This window comes from Rattus norvegicus, chromosome 9 (assembly GCF_036323735.1).
Source record: "Rattus norvegicus strain BN/NHsdMcwi chromosome 9, GRCr8, whole genome shotgun sequence".
In the NCBI taxonomy this organism is placed as follows: domain Eukaryota; kingdom Metazoa; phylum Chordata; class Mammalia; order Rodentia; family Muridae; genus Rattus; species Rattus norvegicus.
The window spans coordinates 44,354,525-44,371,251 of record NC_086027.1 but is presented as its reverse complement, the minus strand read 5'-3'; the positions used below and the strand labels follow the sequence as shown (position 1 = coordinate 44,371,251).

General features: G+C 48.8%; 1 protein-coding gene across 5 annotated transcripts in view; it reads right to left on the bottom strand.

Moving 5' to 3' along the window:
* Window positions 1-13,536, bottom strand: part of Arhgef4 (Rho guanine nucleotide exchange factor 4) — a 143,244-nt gene extending 129,708 nt beyond the window's left edge. For 4 of the 5 annotated variants that reach the window (XM_039084525.2, XM_063266890.1, XM_017596787.3 and 1 more), the window contains exon 1: window positions 13,414-13,536. In XM_039084525.2, coding sequence (XP_038940453.1) covers window positions 13,414-13,452 — 39 coding nt within the window. In that variant the 5' untranslated portion in view covers window positions 13,453-13,536. The remainder of the gene's footprint in view (window positions 1-13,413) is intronic. The other variant, NM_001427642.1, reaches the window with a different exon arrangement.
* Window positions 13,537-16,727: the final 3,191 nt, after the last annotated feature.

Sequence of the window (16,727 nt, the reverse complement as noted above, 5' to 3'; positions counted from 1 at the left end):
GGACTAACCCTCTGAACTGTAAGCCAGCCCCAATTAAATACTTTCTTTTATAAGAGTTGCTGTGGTCATGGTGTTTCTTCACAGCACTAGAAACCCTAACCATGACACTCACCGAGGCCAACTAGGTTCCGGGAGACTATGAGGCATATCTTGAAATGCATTGCAACTGTGGTGACTCACTTTGTCTCTTGTTGGGAAGGTATGACAACACCACCCAGAGAACTCAATGGGTGCCCAGTTGATGAAGAATAGCGTCAACACACAGGGACTTTCTTCAAAGCTTCCAAGTGAAGCCATGGTCAAGCAAGGCCCTCAACCTGTCCTTACACAGATGGGACAGTTGCTAAAATGAAAACTATAAAAGCCATAGGCCCCTGTGGACCATATCTTCAACTGAGTTTGATAGCACAAGAAGAAAATGATCATTTTGGCCACTTGCATGGTCTTAAACACCTACTTGGAAAGTATAACCAGAGTCTAAACTGATTTAGGTATGTCTCTTTTAACATCCAAGGGATGTTAAATGCACCTGCCAGACACTAGACTTAAATCCATGATCCTATTTAGAAAACTGTTTCTCATTAATAGTTTTCTTCTTGGTAAGAAAAACATGGCCCAATTTTTAAACTTCACATATTGGCTCACTGTTGCACCTACCCAGAGCTGAGAAGGACAGATCCTCTATTGTTTGTTTCAACCTAAAAATTAAATGATGTCTGCTTCCTCCTTTTTCCCTGTCTGAAACCATTAGGAAAGAATTTCACATTGGTTTGAACCACTCCAACAGCTACCAAAGGGCCTGAAAGCAAATCCTGGATTTAGCCAGGCTTGGGAACCAAAGGAAGACAGGAGTAGCCAATGGATGGATGCTATGTGACCCCATCAAAAGACACTGATGGTCTTTGATTCAGACATTTAAAAATATCCTCTGTCCTGGCTTCTCCTCTCACTGGTCCAGGATTTGTGCTAATAGCTCTTCCTTTTCTTCTCCCTCACATCTCTTTCCAGGTACCAGTCAAGGACTTTATTTCCTCCCTATACCAGGCTGTTAGGCAAATAGAACGACTGGTGAATATTTGGGGTCTGTGATGGTTTGAATAAGAATGGCCCCTATAGACTCATAGAGTTGAACGCTTAGTCATCAGGGAGTGGAACTATTTGAGAAGGCTTAGGAGGTGTGGACTTGTGGAGTAGGCATGGCCTTGCTGGAGGTAGTGCATCACTGAGAACAGGCTTTGAGATTTCAAAAGGCCATGCCATGCCTAGTCCTTGTCTCAGTCTACAGATCAGGATGTAGCTCTTAGCTACTTCTCCAGTACCACACCTACCTGCCACTAGGCTCCCTGCTATGATGACAACTGATGAAGCCTTTGAAGCAGTAAGCAAGCCACTAATTAAATGTTTTCCTTTATAAGAGTTAAGAGTTGCCATGGTCATGGTGTCTCTTCACAGCAATTGAACAATGACTAAGGCAGTCTTTAAGATAAAACCAGTGGAGGGGTACCCTGACTTCCATATCTGGGATTCCCCATTCAGCTGAAAGAAGACAGATTGGTCATCACCTCGATGCCACAATGCAGTTAGGGTTACCTCTTTGGGGCTGGGGATGATGAAACAGTTTAAAATTGTGACGACAGTCTAGGGCAGTGGTTCTCAACCTCCCTGATGCTGCAACCCTTTAACAGAGCTCCTCATGCTGTGGTGACCCAACTATAACATGATTTCCATTGTTTCCTCATAACTGAAGTTTTGCTAATGTTAGGAATCAAGATGTAAATAGTTTTTTGGACATAGAAGGTTGCCAGTGGGGTCCCAACCCACAGATTGGGAACCACTGGTCTAGTAGAAAAAGAGCCCAAAGAAAAGCAACCAGTTTGTCTTTTGACTGAAAGCCAGGAACATCAGTAGGTCGCTTGGCTAGAGATGTCAAAGGTGTTCTGTGGGCTCTGACCTGGCTTCTGAGCAACTCTAAGGTTACCCTTAAAGAGGGAGTATATTATGGTAATGAGTATCAGTGAAAGTGGGCTAAGGGAAAAAGTCCTGCTCAATAGAATGCCATCTCTCATCTGGTAGTCACTTAACATTCCAGTTGGGCTAGTGTAACTATCTGGCTAAGGGGTAGCCCTCAATCTATCAGGGCAAGCTAAAGAGATAGCAAGATTAATTTATTCTTTGGGTTAGGGGCTTGCCCAGAGAATCATTGAAACCACTGTCACCAAAGAATCTTGTCACTTACTGTTCCTCAAGACTTCAGGAAGCCAGCGTACGCTAGCTGAGTTTGAAGGGATGTTAGGAACCTACGTGAAACCATTGTGCGAAACTTGAAAACCATCCCGCGTGACTTGGAATTAATGTAATGGCTGCCAGATAAGAAGCCACACGCAAGGCAGCTTCAACATGAGCCAAGCCTTAGCAGGCTCTGATAAGTTAATGAACTAACCCCAAGATAATTCGATATGTTAAAGAATCAACCAACCTTAAGCTTCAAAACCAGATTACACAGAGCAATGGGAACAATGGAAAAAAAAAAAACAGAGCGGGCCAGGTTGGCAGGCCAGGTTGGCACTGCTGTGCTCCTGAGGGGTGACATCAAAGTCCCTGTGTTGATCCTGGAAGCAATGGGACTTGGAGACCGAGACTGACTGTCAGGTTGCTGGGTTTGTGGCACCCTTGCTAAGTTCACACTTGCCTGCCTATTTAGGATTGGTTACTGGTTGAAGCTCAAGGACCAGCCTTGCCATCCTCCTGGCCTGTCACCCTCAGACACAAATGCAGTTCAACCCCTAAGAGTTCTCAGTCCTAAGAGGGTAGAGGATTCCTCAGCCAAGCCTACAGCAGAGCCCACCCACCTTTCTCACTTGGTGAGGCCTCTAGTTACATGAGACTACCGAAATACCTTTATAATAGCCTGGTATTGAGAGGAATGTTTGGGTGACTAAACCCAGCATATTCAAAAGACGAATCTCTTGTGGACACCCTAATTGCCAAGCCCCTCAGTCCACTAGCCCCGCTAGTCATAAGGGGGAAATCAACAATGTATAATAGAGAGGAGAATTGCTTGAGGGATTATTTTTCTCTTTGAATGTTTCTTTGTGGGACACTGAGAATGAGAGCCCTGTAGGCAAGCAATGTCTGAATAACCCATAAATTCAGTATCAGGAGCACTGCCCACTAAGCTACCTCTCCAGCCCTCTTCACCTTGTGTTTTGAAACAGGGTCTCCTATCTTCACCTGGAGCTTGCGAATTCGGCTAGCTGGGGCTGGCCAACAAGCCACAGAGAGCTGCCTGTCACTGTCTCCCTAGTAACTGCGTGTATAACACTCTCCATCGATTGTGGCCAGTTTTTTTGCTTGTTCTTGTTTGCTGTGGGTTCTGGGCATTTAACTCCGGTCCTCAAGCTCATGTGGCAAGCACTTTGCAAACAGAGCCATCTCGCCAGCCCTTGAAGCTCTTTAGGAGTTATGATTTATTGAGCCGTAATTCACATATTGAACAAATCACCTATTTCCAGGAATTAAGTGTTTTAAATGAGTTAGCAGGCTTGTACAGACCTCATCTTAGTCTGCTTTGGAACGCTTCCACTCTCCCTGAGAGAAATTGCAACTTAATAGCAGTGGTGCCTACCGCCCCTCCACCCCTCCGGAGTTACTCCTGGGCCCAGCAGCTGCTAGTCTGCTTTTGTGTCTGTCTGTTCTGGAAAGTTCCCATAAAGGGAATAACATGTTGTTACTGGCTCCTGTCAGTAACACTCAGTTATTTTGCGTCTCATCGGTGTTGATACATGTGTCAACTCATTCTGTTGCTAAACAGGATTCCATTGTGTGGAGGTACCACAGTCTATCTTCTCAACTACTCAAAGATTCCCCCCGGACCTGGGAGATGGCTGGGTGGGTAAGAGTACTTGCTGTGGACACATGAGGACCTGAGTTCAAATCTCCACCACCCATATAAAAGCCTGGCATGGCCTCAGACAGTCCTGCAATCCCAGTTCAATGGCAGAAACTCGGATCCGTGTGTTGAAGTCTGGACCCCAATACAGTGGATTTTCTGACCAATAAGCCTAGCTCTAAGTATAGTGAGAGAACTTGTGTTGGTAAAACTGGGATGCCTGATCTGAACACACATGCACATATACCACACATACATGTGCTGTACACACTTGAGCTCTTCCCAGTCTGGGATACCCCTTGCTGAAATAGCTTTGAGTATCCAGGACCAAGTTCCCTTGGACCTGTGATTTGATTTCTCTTTGCTAAATGTACTTTGGTAGTTCTGCTTGGTCAAGTGGCAACTTTGTATGTAGCTGGTGAGGTGTTTCCAAAGTGCTGGAACTGTCTCACAAAACCCACCAGGACCCTGCAAAGCTCCCAGCTTCTCCACAAGGTACCGAGGACTCTTGGCATCTTCATTGTGTTAATGACAGAGGACATAAAAGGCCATGTCACCATAATTCTTATTTATATTTCCCAGTAACTTATGACAGTAAGGGAATCGCTCTGAGTGCTTACCAGTCACATGCACAATGTCACTCACACATGTCTACTTGAATCTCAGCCTACTTTTAAACCGAACCATGTTGCTTATATTCTGGGTGCAAATCCCTGTCAGATATATCATACAAAAAAGGTTTTTCTACCACTCAGTGGAGTGTCTTTTCAAACTTTTCTGAGTGTTTTGTGGACTGGGTCCTTTTTAATTTCAAGTCAATTCCACAGCAACTTCATGTTTGTTTTGCCATTCCTGCTTTTGCTACTGGGTAACCCAAGTAACAAATATTTCCTGTTTTATTCTCAGACTCTGGGCTTGGTTAAGTTGATTTTAGCTATTTGGTGTCACTGAGGCTACATTATCAATTTTAGAATATTTTTTCTACCTTAGACAAAATTTATCGGGATTAAAGAAATTGAATTGAGTCCCTGGAGCACTCTAGGGAGTGCTGACATCATTCCTGGAGCACTACAGCTGGCCAGTGGAGCACCCTAGGCAATGATAATGTCAGTGTTTGAGTCAGACAGTACTGGGTCAGTGGGTAGAGCATTCTAAGGTCAGTTTGTGGAGCACTCTAGATGTCAGTCTGTGGAACATTCTAGACAATGATAAGTCAGTCTGAGGAGCACTCTAGGCAGTGATGATGTTAGTCTGAGGAGGACTCTAGGCAGTGCTGATGTCAGTCCGTGGAGCACTATAGGTAGTGCAGTCCGTGGAACACTCCCAGCAACAATGACATCTTAACAATATTAAATGTCCTAATCTATGAACAAAATGTCTTTCCATTTATTTGTGTCCTGGTAAATTTCTTTCAGCAAAGTTTAATACTTTTTAGTATATAAGAATTTGAAAACTATCCCAGCCTATGTGGTGTGGTCCAGGAATGGTGAAAGAGCTCTTGTGGACATCCCTTAACAGTGAACCCAATGGAAGGGTGCCCTGTCCTCTCACCACATCCCCGACATGTAGAAGGGAGAGCCCTTAGGCGAGCCAAAGGCAAGACAGAGGTGCCTTCTCCTGAAAGCTTACTACCCAAACATCAGACCTACATGCAGTTCACAGGGTTAGCAGACACACAAGTTTCTTCTAGTCCCTGTGAAACTCAAGCTCAAGACCAGCCTTGGTATGTGGGACATGACTGACAGCTGTGGGGAACACTCATGAAGCCAGTAGGACACCTGTGAGGCAGTCGGCATATTCCAGAGAGAAAGCTGAGGCCAGGCTAAGTGGTATAATTCATCCAGAGTGAATGAATCTACCTCATGGCAGCAGGAGAGACGGACTCCTTTATTCAGTCCTGCACTACGCTCCGCCTGCAGCATGGAATTTGCAGTCCCTGCGTGGTAATGTCACACTGCAGACTACAGTGAGGTGTTAGCCGATCTCAAGGTGGGTCTTGGGATAGGTACAGGTACTCCAAGGGACCGTGTGAAGCTGTGCCAACCTACCTTAGTGGGAAAGGTTCGGCAGAGCAAAGTAAAGATCTCTGGAAGCTACCAGCACAAAGATGACTCTTCCCTGGAACCTAAATGGCTTCTCAGGTTGTCCTTGGCAGGCTCAGGACCTCCAGGGTCAGCAGCCTGCTTTAAGCTTAGGAAGCCTTTGGATATTGCCCTAGCTGCTGAGAATTTCCCCCTCTCCAGGCTGTTATACCCATCTCCGAAGTTCTCAATTCCAAGAAGCTATGGCCTTGAAAGTTGGTACTCACTAGCTGTGCCTCAAGTCACAACCTATTCCATGCATGGCCTGTACAGCCCGGCATTCTCCAAACTGCAGGAGATGTCAGGGCTCCACTCACCTTCTAGATGTCACTACCATTGCCTAATTCCTATGCTGTAGCTTTCACCCGAGGTCTCTGTTGCTCCCAATAGATCCTCGCTGACATCTGCCTTTAAGCATGCCCACCCTTCGTCCTGGGCATGCTCTCCCATCTCACCTCTTGGTCTCCCTCATGCCTTGTGTTGAATCACCGTGTCTCACCCGTGCAGGGTTCTCGGAACTTCTGACGGCAGCTCAGTGCCCCAGGATGAGGCTTCCCACGCTGCTATGAACAGTCTGGTCCCGCTGGATCCCCTTTGGCAAGGATTTGTATCTCCTCTTCTCGATCCTCAAGACTGGCCACTACTCAGCCGCACCCCTGGTTGCAAAGGCGGCCATGCTCACTGCAGGAATCGCTACCTGTGCTCTTCAGAGGGGACGGTCAGCCTGCCTAGCTCCACTAGGGAACAAGCGTGATCCAGGCATGCTCTACATAGAACATATCCCTGGGAAACTGTAAAGAATGTGAATTGTGAGGTGGGAAGGATTTGTTTCTCTCATTATAAAAATAGCACTGGTGGTTAGATCGATACAGAGGACGTGCCTGGAGCATGCCCCATACTGTTCAGATACTCCCAAAGTGGAGCAGGTGTGGTGGCCTAGCCAGGCATGTTTAAGCTGTAGCCTGTGGGCTTCGTGTGATCCAGCACATGTGAGGATGACGGTGTTACATCATAGTGTCAACGATTAGACACCCTTAGATAGGGAAGTGGCCACTTAAAAGGGCTAAGAGTCTTGTCTGAGCATTGGGATTTGGACAGAGGCTCTCTGCCTCCAAATCTGAGCATAGATACCAAATTACCAAAAGGCTCTTAGGGAATCACACAGAGATTCTGAGCAAATCTCTTGGTTGTTGGTCCCAGTGTGGAGGATGGGGGAGGAACAAAACCCGGAGCTAAATGCAAGCCAGGTAAGTGCTCTGCCACTGAGCCACAAGCCCTATGCTTCCTGCTGCTACCCACCTGGAATCTCTGAGACAGTCAGTCACCCGATCAGGCTAACAGAAGAGCAGGGGACAGTAGCAGTCAAAGGTTGTAGTCCCATAGTAACATCACCCAGCTTACTTGTGTGACACCCAAAAGGTGTCCATCTATTCTCTTGTCTGTTTGTTTCCCTCCCAGGAGGACCCAGCTAGTCCCTCTGCACTCTTTTGCCTCAAAGAAAGCATGTCACAGCCTACCCCAGCACTGACAACATCCCTGCAGTACCCCAACAAGGTGGAAGTGATCTATCTGGAAAAACCAGAAGCCGCCCTGCCCTTGCACCAGCTCTACAGGAAGTGCCAGCTGAGAGCACATTCTCACCCTCTGTGCTTCCTAGAGGCTCGGCTCCCTCAGCCTGAAAATACTGAGCTGTCTGAGAACAACCAACGCTGTGCAATCTACTGACCAAACCAGAGCTGGCAGAGAGCTCTGACCTGACAGCACCTTGCAGGCACATGATGCCAATTACCAGCTGCAAAGGCAGGACCTGATTCTCAGGTCACAGCCCTCCCAGCCCCCAGGCCTCTAGAGCAGGAAGAAGTCATGCCACCCCCTGGCCAGAGCATCTTTCCTTCTCTAGGTACACCATAAGACCAGTCAGGACTCTGGCACAGATCAATGCCCAACCCCCAGGTAGTTTATCTTTCTTCACTGCCCACCATCCTGTAGGTGCCCAGCTGGGTGTATCCCGTGGCTGAGTGCCATGGGGAGTCACATGTCCTGGCAGACCACAGACAGGGCCTGAAGAACAACATCCACCTGCATAGGGACAAAATCCCCCACCCCGTGACTGTCTGTATCTGTGCTCTACACGGGCACGTAGGCCTTAGGAACCCCACTAAAAGCCTGCACCATTGAAAAGGAATTGACTCCTGTTCCACCACTTCTGTAAGGACTCCATTCTCCTGATCTCAACCCCTGCCACAGAGTGAGGCCCCACTTACACATGTACAAGAGTGTAAAGATGTATCTTTGTGTTGTGATGGGGTATGGACATTACCCCCACATGCACATGCCTACCATGGTCCATCATCTATCCCTATCCTCCATACACACACCTGGACTTGTTGGCCTCACAGAGCGAGAGCCTTGTGTCCTTGCTACAGAGATATATTGGGTCAGGTTGATGGTGTCTCCTGAAATGTCCTCAGAACGGAAACAAGAGGCAGGCTCATTGGACTCAAAAATGGACAGGATCCACAGGGCCTCACCAGAGGTTACAAAAGCCTTAAACAACTGCTGGGGTTGGGGACACCACGCGGCTGGTCAGGTTGTTTGGGGGAGCTACTGGGAAGCAGCTTTAGTGAGCTGTCACCCGCTGGGGTAGGCTTCTTGGCCATGGCTTTTGTTTACTCATGTGTTTGTTTCAGTGGTGCTCCAATAAACCAGCCCAGTAAGCTCAGTGGGTCCCTAAGCTAGATCCTTTGTTCTGCCACCTCATCTGTGTTCTATCTGGGTCCATAGATGTTCACTGTGGGACTGGAGTGTGAGATTCAGCTGCAGCTCAGGGCACATCATGCCTTAGCTCTTCCCCTCTCACAGATACCCACAGGCTCCCTCTGAGAGCTCCCTCAGCTATCCAATGTCTTGTCTCCCAGCTGGGGAAGCCAGTTTGCATGAAAGTGGGTATGAGTGGCTCCCCATTCTGCTCCCCAGCCCCTTCTCTGGGCTCCTGCCTGGGAATCAGAGAGGTGGCTTCAGAACTGTGAATCTCACCATGCACAAAAAGGTATAAGAAGAGACACCCCCTCCTCTGTCAAGTGGGCCCTGATGTCGTCACCTCAGTTAGCTCCTACAAGTTGTCCTCTTACTAGCGCCATGCATGTACCCACACATACATACACACATACATACACATCAATATAAGTAACTAAAACAAAACAAAGCAAAACCCCAAAACTGTGTCTGGGGCTGGGAACATGAGGCCATAAATTTGGACCCCCCAATACCTTTATAAAAAGCAAAGCATAGTAGGGTTGCTTGTTATCCCAGCACTTCTCAGGCTGCAAGGGAAACACAAGGACCTACCGATTCAGTCAGATCAGTGAGCTCCAGATTCAAAGAGAGACCGCACGCCGCTCCTCCCCCACCCCCAGCCCCCAAATGGAGATTAATTAAGGGCATTATCAGATGTCTACTTCTGGCCTACACATATACATGCACATGCAACTCCACTTCAACACACACACACACACACACACACACACACACACACACACACAAGAAAAATGTAAACCAAAATATGAACTAGGTCTGCCAGACAAGTCTCAATGACCAGAACTGGTGCACAGTAGGTGATCAATAAATATTTGTTGAGTAAGCTCCATTGCCCTTATGCAAGCCCTGACCTGACCCTGAAGACTCAAAGCTCATTCACTAAGGTGTGTGGGGGGTGGGGGTGCTGTGGTTTGGAACTGGACTGCTCACTGAAGTCTCGTCTTCAAAGGATTGTCCTTAGATTGGTGCTAGGAGGTGTCCGAGCCATTAAAAGATGTGGCTTAGGGAAAGGTTTTAGGTCAGACCCTCATCCCCACTTTTGATCCACTACATCTCCCCTATCCCATGCAATCTCACCTGACAGGCAGGCTAACTGGGCAGGCAGCAGAGGACCCAAACAACAGGACAAACCATCCACTCACAGAACCCCCCCCCCAAACCCTTTGTCTCTATAAGTTAATTATCTCAAGTGTCTAGTTACCGTGGCAAAAAGCTGACTGGTGCATACCTGAATTTGCATCAGAGGCACAAGGCCAGTTTTCCAAGTGTCTCTGCAAAGAACTACATAGACCTTTTAGGACATACTAAACATCCATTCTGAGATAATTCCTGGTGGCTCACGGTGTCACCAAACGTCAGCATCAGGAGTAAGAGCTCAACAGTGGTAGAGGCGTGCCAGGTCACAAACTAGAGCCACATCCCAAGTCCACCACATAGCAGCCACTCTGGTCCTGAGTGTCAGGTGACAAGGACATAACCAACAGCTGACAGAGACTCCACCCCGTTCCCGTACCCAGGATGCACACATGTGTGTAGCAAGAAAGGTTAGCTGGGAGCCTCGGGAACATTACTCCCAGACAGTGGCTCCCTGCCAACGCTTCATCCTTGGAGACCAAAGCACACCACTGGCTGAGTAGAGCGGCCTCTGCCGCCTGCCCAGTTAGCCTGCCTATCAGGTTTGTGCTTTAGTGAAGTAATGAACTTTTGTGACGTCATGAAGAAGCCAGCAGGTGGCCGGTAGGATGGCTGGTGATCTGAGATCGATCCTTGGACCCTTTGTGAATGTGGAAGAAGAGAACCAAGTCCAGAAGGTTACCCTCCAACATACATGTCATGCGGCATGCACATGTCCTATCGTCATACACACACACACACACACACACACACACAATAACGAAAACGGTACCCTAGGCTGACCTATGGGGATTCTCTCATCACACACGGTCTCCATACTGAAGCACATTATCTCTGGCACTCGTAAAAAAAGCTGGTCTTCTTTATGGTACCTGCTTTCACGTACCTGTGTATGCACGCCTACATACAGACATGCCTGGAAGACACAATCACATGAATGTATCCTGTTGTGTATGTGTGCATAGGAGCATGCCCGAGTAGTGGATGTACATGAACAAGCAATATGCATATTCTGTGTGTGTACATGGCCAGAGAAGCATGCAGGTATGCATGTATGTGCACACGCAATAGTCACCAGATATCTATTTATGACCTATATACATGTACATGCACAAGTATACATATGCATGTATATGTGTGTGTGAATCAGTACACCAGTATGTATGTATTCATGTATATTCAAGAATGCCAATATACATGTGCATGTGCGTATCTCAGCACATTTGGTGTGTATGTGTGTGTCTTTAATTGTATATAGGCGCATACCAGTATGCATGTACGTGTGTGTGTGTGTTTAAGCTTGCAGGTGCAGGTACATGCATGTATACATAAGCATCTCAGTGTATGTCCCCTGTGTAGACACATGTTGATATGTGCATAACTCCATGTGCACATGTTTACACAAGCATGCCAGTGTGTGTTCCTGTGAGTGTACAGATGGGCACAGCATGCGGGTGTGCACACACGTGTTTGGGAATCAGCAAAAACAGATCACACTCCCAGGACAGGGGCCACATGAACCTCCACTGTTTTCCCATTCACTGTGCCATCCCTCAGCTAACAGAGACCTGTCCTTCCTGCCTCAATGGCCTCTTGGTAGTCTATGACATGGTGCTGTGAGGCCTTGGATGCTGTATTAGACGTAGGACAAGTTTAATAAGGACAGAAATCTACCACATCGGTGGACAGCTGGGATGCTAGCTTGCCTCTAACATTCTAGAGTTAGGGACATGCAGAGTAGGGTCTGCATGGACGGGGCTCTGGCCTTCTGAGACAGCACATAGCCCTCCTGGTACCACCAAAGATTATGTTCCAAGGAGGGCCATAGCAAGTGCGAGCTCTCTGGCTGGCCCACCTGATCTAAACTGTGCCTGGCATGCTCGTAGCTAGTTTGAATGCAGCATAGAGTCTAAAGAAGGGCCCAACAAAAGCCTCGTCTACCTGGACTTTGGGCATCTGAGGCACCATTCTTCCTGGGACTCAAGAGAGATTAGCTGTGGTTAATCCAACTTGAGACACTGAGGTTGACAATCGGGTACCGATCATCAGGTAATTCTTTCAGAAGCACACTAGAGCCAGTGGCATCTGTCACCTCACACATCACCAGCGTCTGTGGAAGCAAAAGTGTAATCTGTCTCTATACCTGAGATGGGTATGGTGGCCTCCAGCTCCTCCCAGGGGAGAGCCTGCAAGGCACATCTAAGAGGGTCTGGGGACAGGACAGTGAGTAAGAGAGGAATGTAAGGACATCTTGTCCCCAGTTCCCAGGCCTGGTTAGCAAACAGGCAAGCTGCCCCAGACCCCAGAATTGCCAGTAGCCTCCCTGTAGGCTACATGCTGCCTGTTCCATGAGCTGAGGCGAGCAAGTCCTGGAGATTCTGTCAAGCTGACTTGTCACCTAAGCCACCTGTTGCTTACTGTTACCTACAGTCATACCTTCCAAGATCGATCGTGTGGCTTAGGATCGTGTGGTAGGGTCATCATTCCAAGAGTCTCAACAACGCAAAACAGCGATCCGGGCATGCTCGCCCTTCCCCCACCTCAACACCGAGCTCTAGAAAGCCCCCTGTCCCCCAGCCCTCATCTGCTTCCTCTGTGATTGTGTTGTAACCACCTTAGTGGTTACAGGTAAGCAGGCTGCCCTTCCAGATGGCAGAGGCAAAGGCCAAGGTCAGGCAGGGTTTCTCCTAGCAGGTCTGGGTCTGGGTTACCTGCTTCCTCCCTCAGAGCCTCACCGGCAGGCAGCCATCACCCTCAAGTGTATCCCTGGGCTTCCTCCTACCGGCCTCCAGCTGACACTTCCGGATTCTTGAAGCCTTGGTCCTGAAGTCAGGGCACATTCCCACCTCCCACACTGCTCACTTGGAGAGGTGGAGCTTGGCAACCTGCAGCCAGCTACCCCTCTGCCAGTGCCCTGCAGACACACACCCCCCAAAGTCCCTGTGTGGGCAAGAGACGTGGTAGCATCCCAGTACAGTGGGGTCTCCACGATGGATCGGGTACCCCAGTTCAGGACTCAGCTCTTCTACTAAGTTTCGATTCCCGTATAGTCTTAGGCACTTGTTCACGACGGTACCCCAACTCAAATCTCCTTCTGGTAGATATATCCAGGTAACAACAATAGCAACCACTTCCTGAGTAACTCCAGCTACCCAGATACTCAGCCAAGACTGTGAGAAACCCAGGAGTGCTGGGCTCTTGCCAGTCTCTCCAGCCTCGGTCAAGTCCGCCTCCATGAAGCCTCTCCTCCCCTGTGCGCCTCTTTCCCCCTCCGTCCCTTCAGTCCCCAAGGCCACACTCCGGCAGGCCACCACCTCCAGATCCAGCACTTCCATTGAGAAACTGCGACTGAGGCGGGGATCGTTCTCGGGTACCTCGCAGTCACCCACAAACAGTCCAGGGCGCAGCGTTGCGCGCTGATGTCCCCTCAGCACCCCTAGCAAAACTCCGCAAGTAAGCCCGGCTTCCGGTCCCCGGGAGGTCGTCTCTCACCTTAAAGAAGCTTCGAAGGAAGTGCACCACACTGAGCATGGTGCCACCCGGGCACTACGGCCACCCGCTGCTCCTGACCGCACTGCCGAGCCGAGCTCCGGACGCCACCCCGCGCCCCGCCCCATGGTCTGCCCTGGACCGCCAAGGAGCCCCGCCTCCGCAACCCGGCCACGCCGGGCACGTGCGAGTCCGCAGGGACTTGTCCAAACACCGGTCCCGCCCGCCCACTAGGAATCTGAGCGCAGTCTAATATGAAAAGGGCAAGTGGATTCACCGCGGTCTATCTGCTGCTCAGTAGCGTGCTCACCTCCACCCTTTGATCCCCTAGGTCTGTCTGGCACACAGTTCTATGACGAGAGAGCCTGGCTCTGGTCCTGTTGGAAGCAGCCACCTCCCTTTCTTCCTCAGAACGTAATCAAAGCTTTAAGAACTTTTAAGATGTTAACGTGGTATTTTAGCACTTGAGGAAACAGAAGCTACGCTGCAATCTGTACTCACAAAGCAGGTACTGGGCAAGTGTGGACTCAAATCCCGGTACCTAAGTCTTGACCCGGAGCCCACTTCTTGCTCCCCCTTTCCGACCTTTCCAGATGTTCTCTGACAGATAGATGTGACTGGAGGAAAGATGAGGAGTGTCCTGTCGTGGTGAGACAGAAGCAGGTGATAAGGACGCAGAAGGTCTCTAGAGTCCCGTTTTTGTTGTTGTTGTTTGTTTGTTTTTGGTGAGCCATCCATTTTTTTAGTTTCATTTGTGTGTTCATGCACAAGCACACATACTACAGGAGGATGTTACCGGGTTTGGCTTTCCCGACATTCCCCTCGGAGACAGTCTCTCACTGAATATGGGGTTGGTTTTTCTGCTGGAATGGCTGTCTGACTGTCAAGTCCAGCTATCCCGTCCTATCTCTGCCAGGTTCCTCTGACTCAGGAAAGGAATTACGGGACAGATGTGGCCACACCCAGTTTTTTTATGTGGAAGCTGGGATTCAAACTCAAATCTCCTCATGCTTGCACATCAAGTTCCCTTAACAACCAAGCTGTCTGCCTGGCCCCTTGTTTAAATTTCATAACACAAAATGAAAATGTTAAATACAGTAACAGAGAGGCTAACCTATAATATTCATCTTTATGTAAACGCAGCTGTGACACCTGTGAACCTTCACACCACACACACACACACACACACATCATTTTTAAAGAGTAGTTGTAAAACAGAATAGAGTATCCTAATTTTCTGCAGAAGTACAGAGGCAAGAGTTTGTGCGCATTTTGTAGCACTCAGTGAGATCAAGCATTCATGAAAGTTGAGCATCTGTCCACACTGGCTCTGGGCACCCCTGCCCAAGCTTGTGTCACTCACTGAAGTCCTAGCCTCATTGATCATTAGCATAGTACCTAGGTGATGGTTGGAGTGTAGTATATTTCTCCTACGTTCAAACAACATCTTCTCCACTTCCTTTCAGGCCCCTAGAGCAGCCAGTCTAGATCAGGCTGAAAGATAAATGCCTAGAACCCAGTGGGGTCAATTATTTCAGAGAAGTGCCCGGACATTATGTGGAAGGACTGCATCCATCGCCCCCTGTGCTATCCAACTTGCATCCCTGAGTCGCGCAGTAATGGGAGAAAAGAGCCCATTCAGACCTGGACTGTTGGCTGAGTGGGCTCTATGTAATCAGTCTTGGACACGACCCCTGAATCTATGTTCTTCACATGGGAGGGAGCCACTGCCTAGAGAGGAAATGTTGCAAGTTTCCATGGAGAGTCTGTTTGTATTTACTCCAGAGAGAGGCAACCAGGGACCCAAGAAAGGACTCCATTGCAATTCATCTTGGCGAGCCACTGTTTGTTGGAGCTCTCAGAGTACTGTGGGTGAAGGGGTGGGTGAAGGGGTACTTTCAGGAGTTTGGATGACTCAGGCGGCTGCATCCCAGAAAACCTACCCCTGCATGGCTGAGCGCACATGAACGGTGCATTTCGTGAATGGAATCCCCTGAGGAGCTCGCATGGAAGTCTCCTCTCCTCCAGGAGTTGCTTGCAGTTGAACATAACCTCTGGGAGGAGCCTCTTGTGCGTTTCATGTGTTGGCCTCCAGGTCCTTTGTAGGATTTGAATGCTTCAATCTGGAGGAAATGGCTGTAGAGCATCCACTAAGCCTCCCTGGTGCTGACCACAAATTCTGGCTACTTGGAAGGCTAGTGCTAAGAAGAGGGTGGGGTCCTCTGCAAATGTACACACCTGGCCACTTGCTCTGCTGTTGTCTGACTAGTGGCCTGGCCCTGGACCGCATAACTGTCTGGAGGGCATACCAGGGCTCTGCCTCCAACGCCATCCAAAGTTGTGTAAACAGTTGTCCCAGCGTGCAGCCCGATAATTTGCATATTAACAAGCTGCTATCACACCCTCTTGAATATTAACAAGTTGTGAGTGGTACCCTCCGCCCTCACACCACTGAGACCACACTTGGAAACCTGGTCCTGGGAGCAGCCACCATAGCTGAGGGATAAGCATATAGGAGGGTTACCATCTTAACGGGTCCAGTCACCAAGTCCTTTCTGTGTCTCAAAGATCCTTGCTATGACTTTACCTCTCCGTAGTCTTAGAGCAGATGACATCTAATGCTCAAGAGAAAGTTAATCAAGCATAGCTTTATGTTTGACACCTCTTGTGGAGAACAGGATTTTAGTGTGGGCTTTTTATTTTCTGGAGGGTTTCTGCAATAGGGTTTGGGGTTATCTGAACCCACCATGTTTAAATACAACACCCTATCTGCTGTGTGCTACAATTAATTGCAGTCCAGAGGGAGGGTGGGATGGCTGGACCAGAAACATCGTAACAAATGCCAAAAAATAGAAAAGATGGAAACAGACGGATGCGTTCAGAACCTGGAGTTCACAGCCTGTACTCCATGTGTTTAGATTTCCTGGATACACATGTAGACGAGTCTATGCCACCAGCAAGGGTCTGGGATACAAAGCCCAGAAACTTCCCTTGGCTGACATGACAAGAAAGACGTGTATGGAAGAATATCCTTATGATCACAGGTCCACAGGCAGGATGCTGGACTCGGAGCAAACAGGAAGGGGGAGAGCAGGTACTCCATGGGAGCCAGAATTCTGGCTGAGAATCTGAAGGCTGAGGCTAAAGCTGAGATTAAAGTTGTGCTCCTGGGTTCTGGTCTCCCACAGCCTCTGCCAGCAAACCCCAGGCTCCTTGGACCTTGATGATTTCTTAGGATACAAAGTACAGGGTCGTCTGCTTCCCTCACGGGCACTCCAGGCAGTCTGGCAGGGAAGTGGTGACATTCAGCTTCCCCG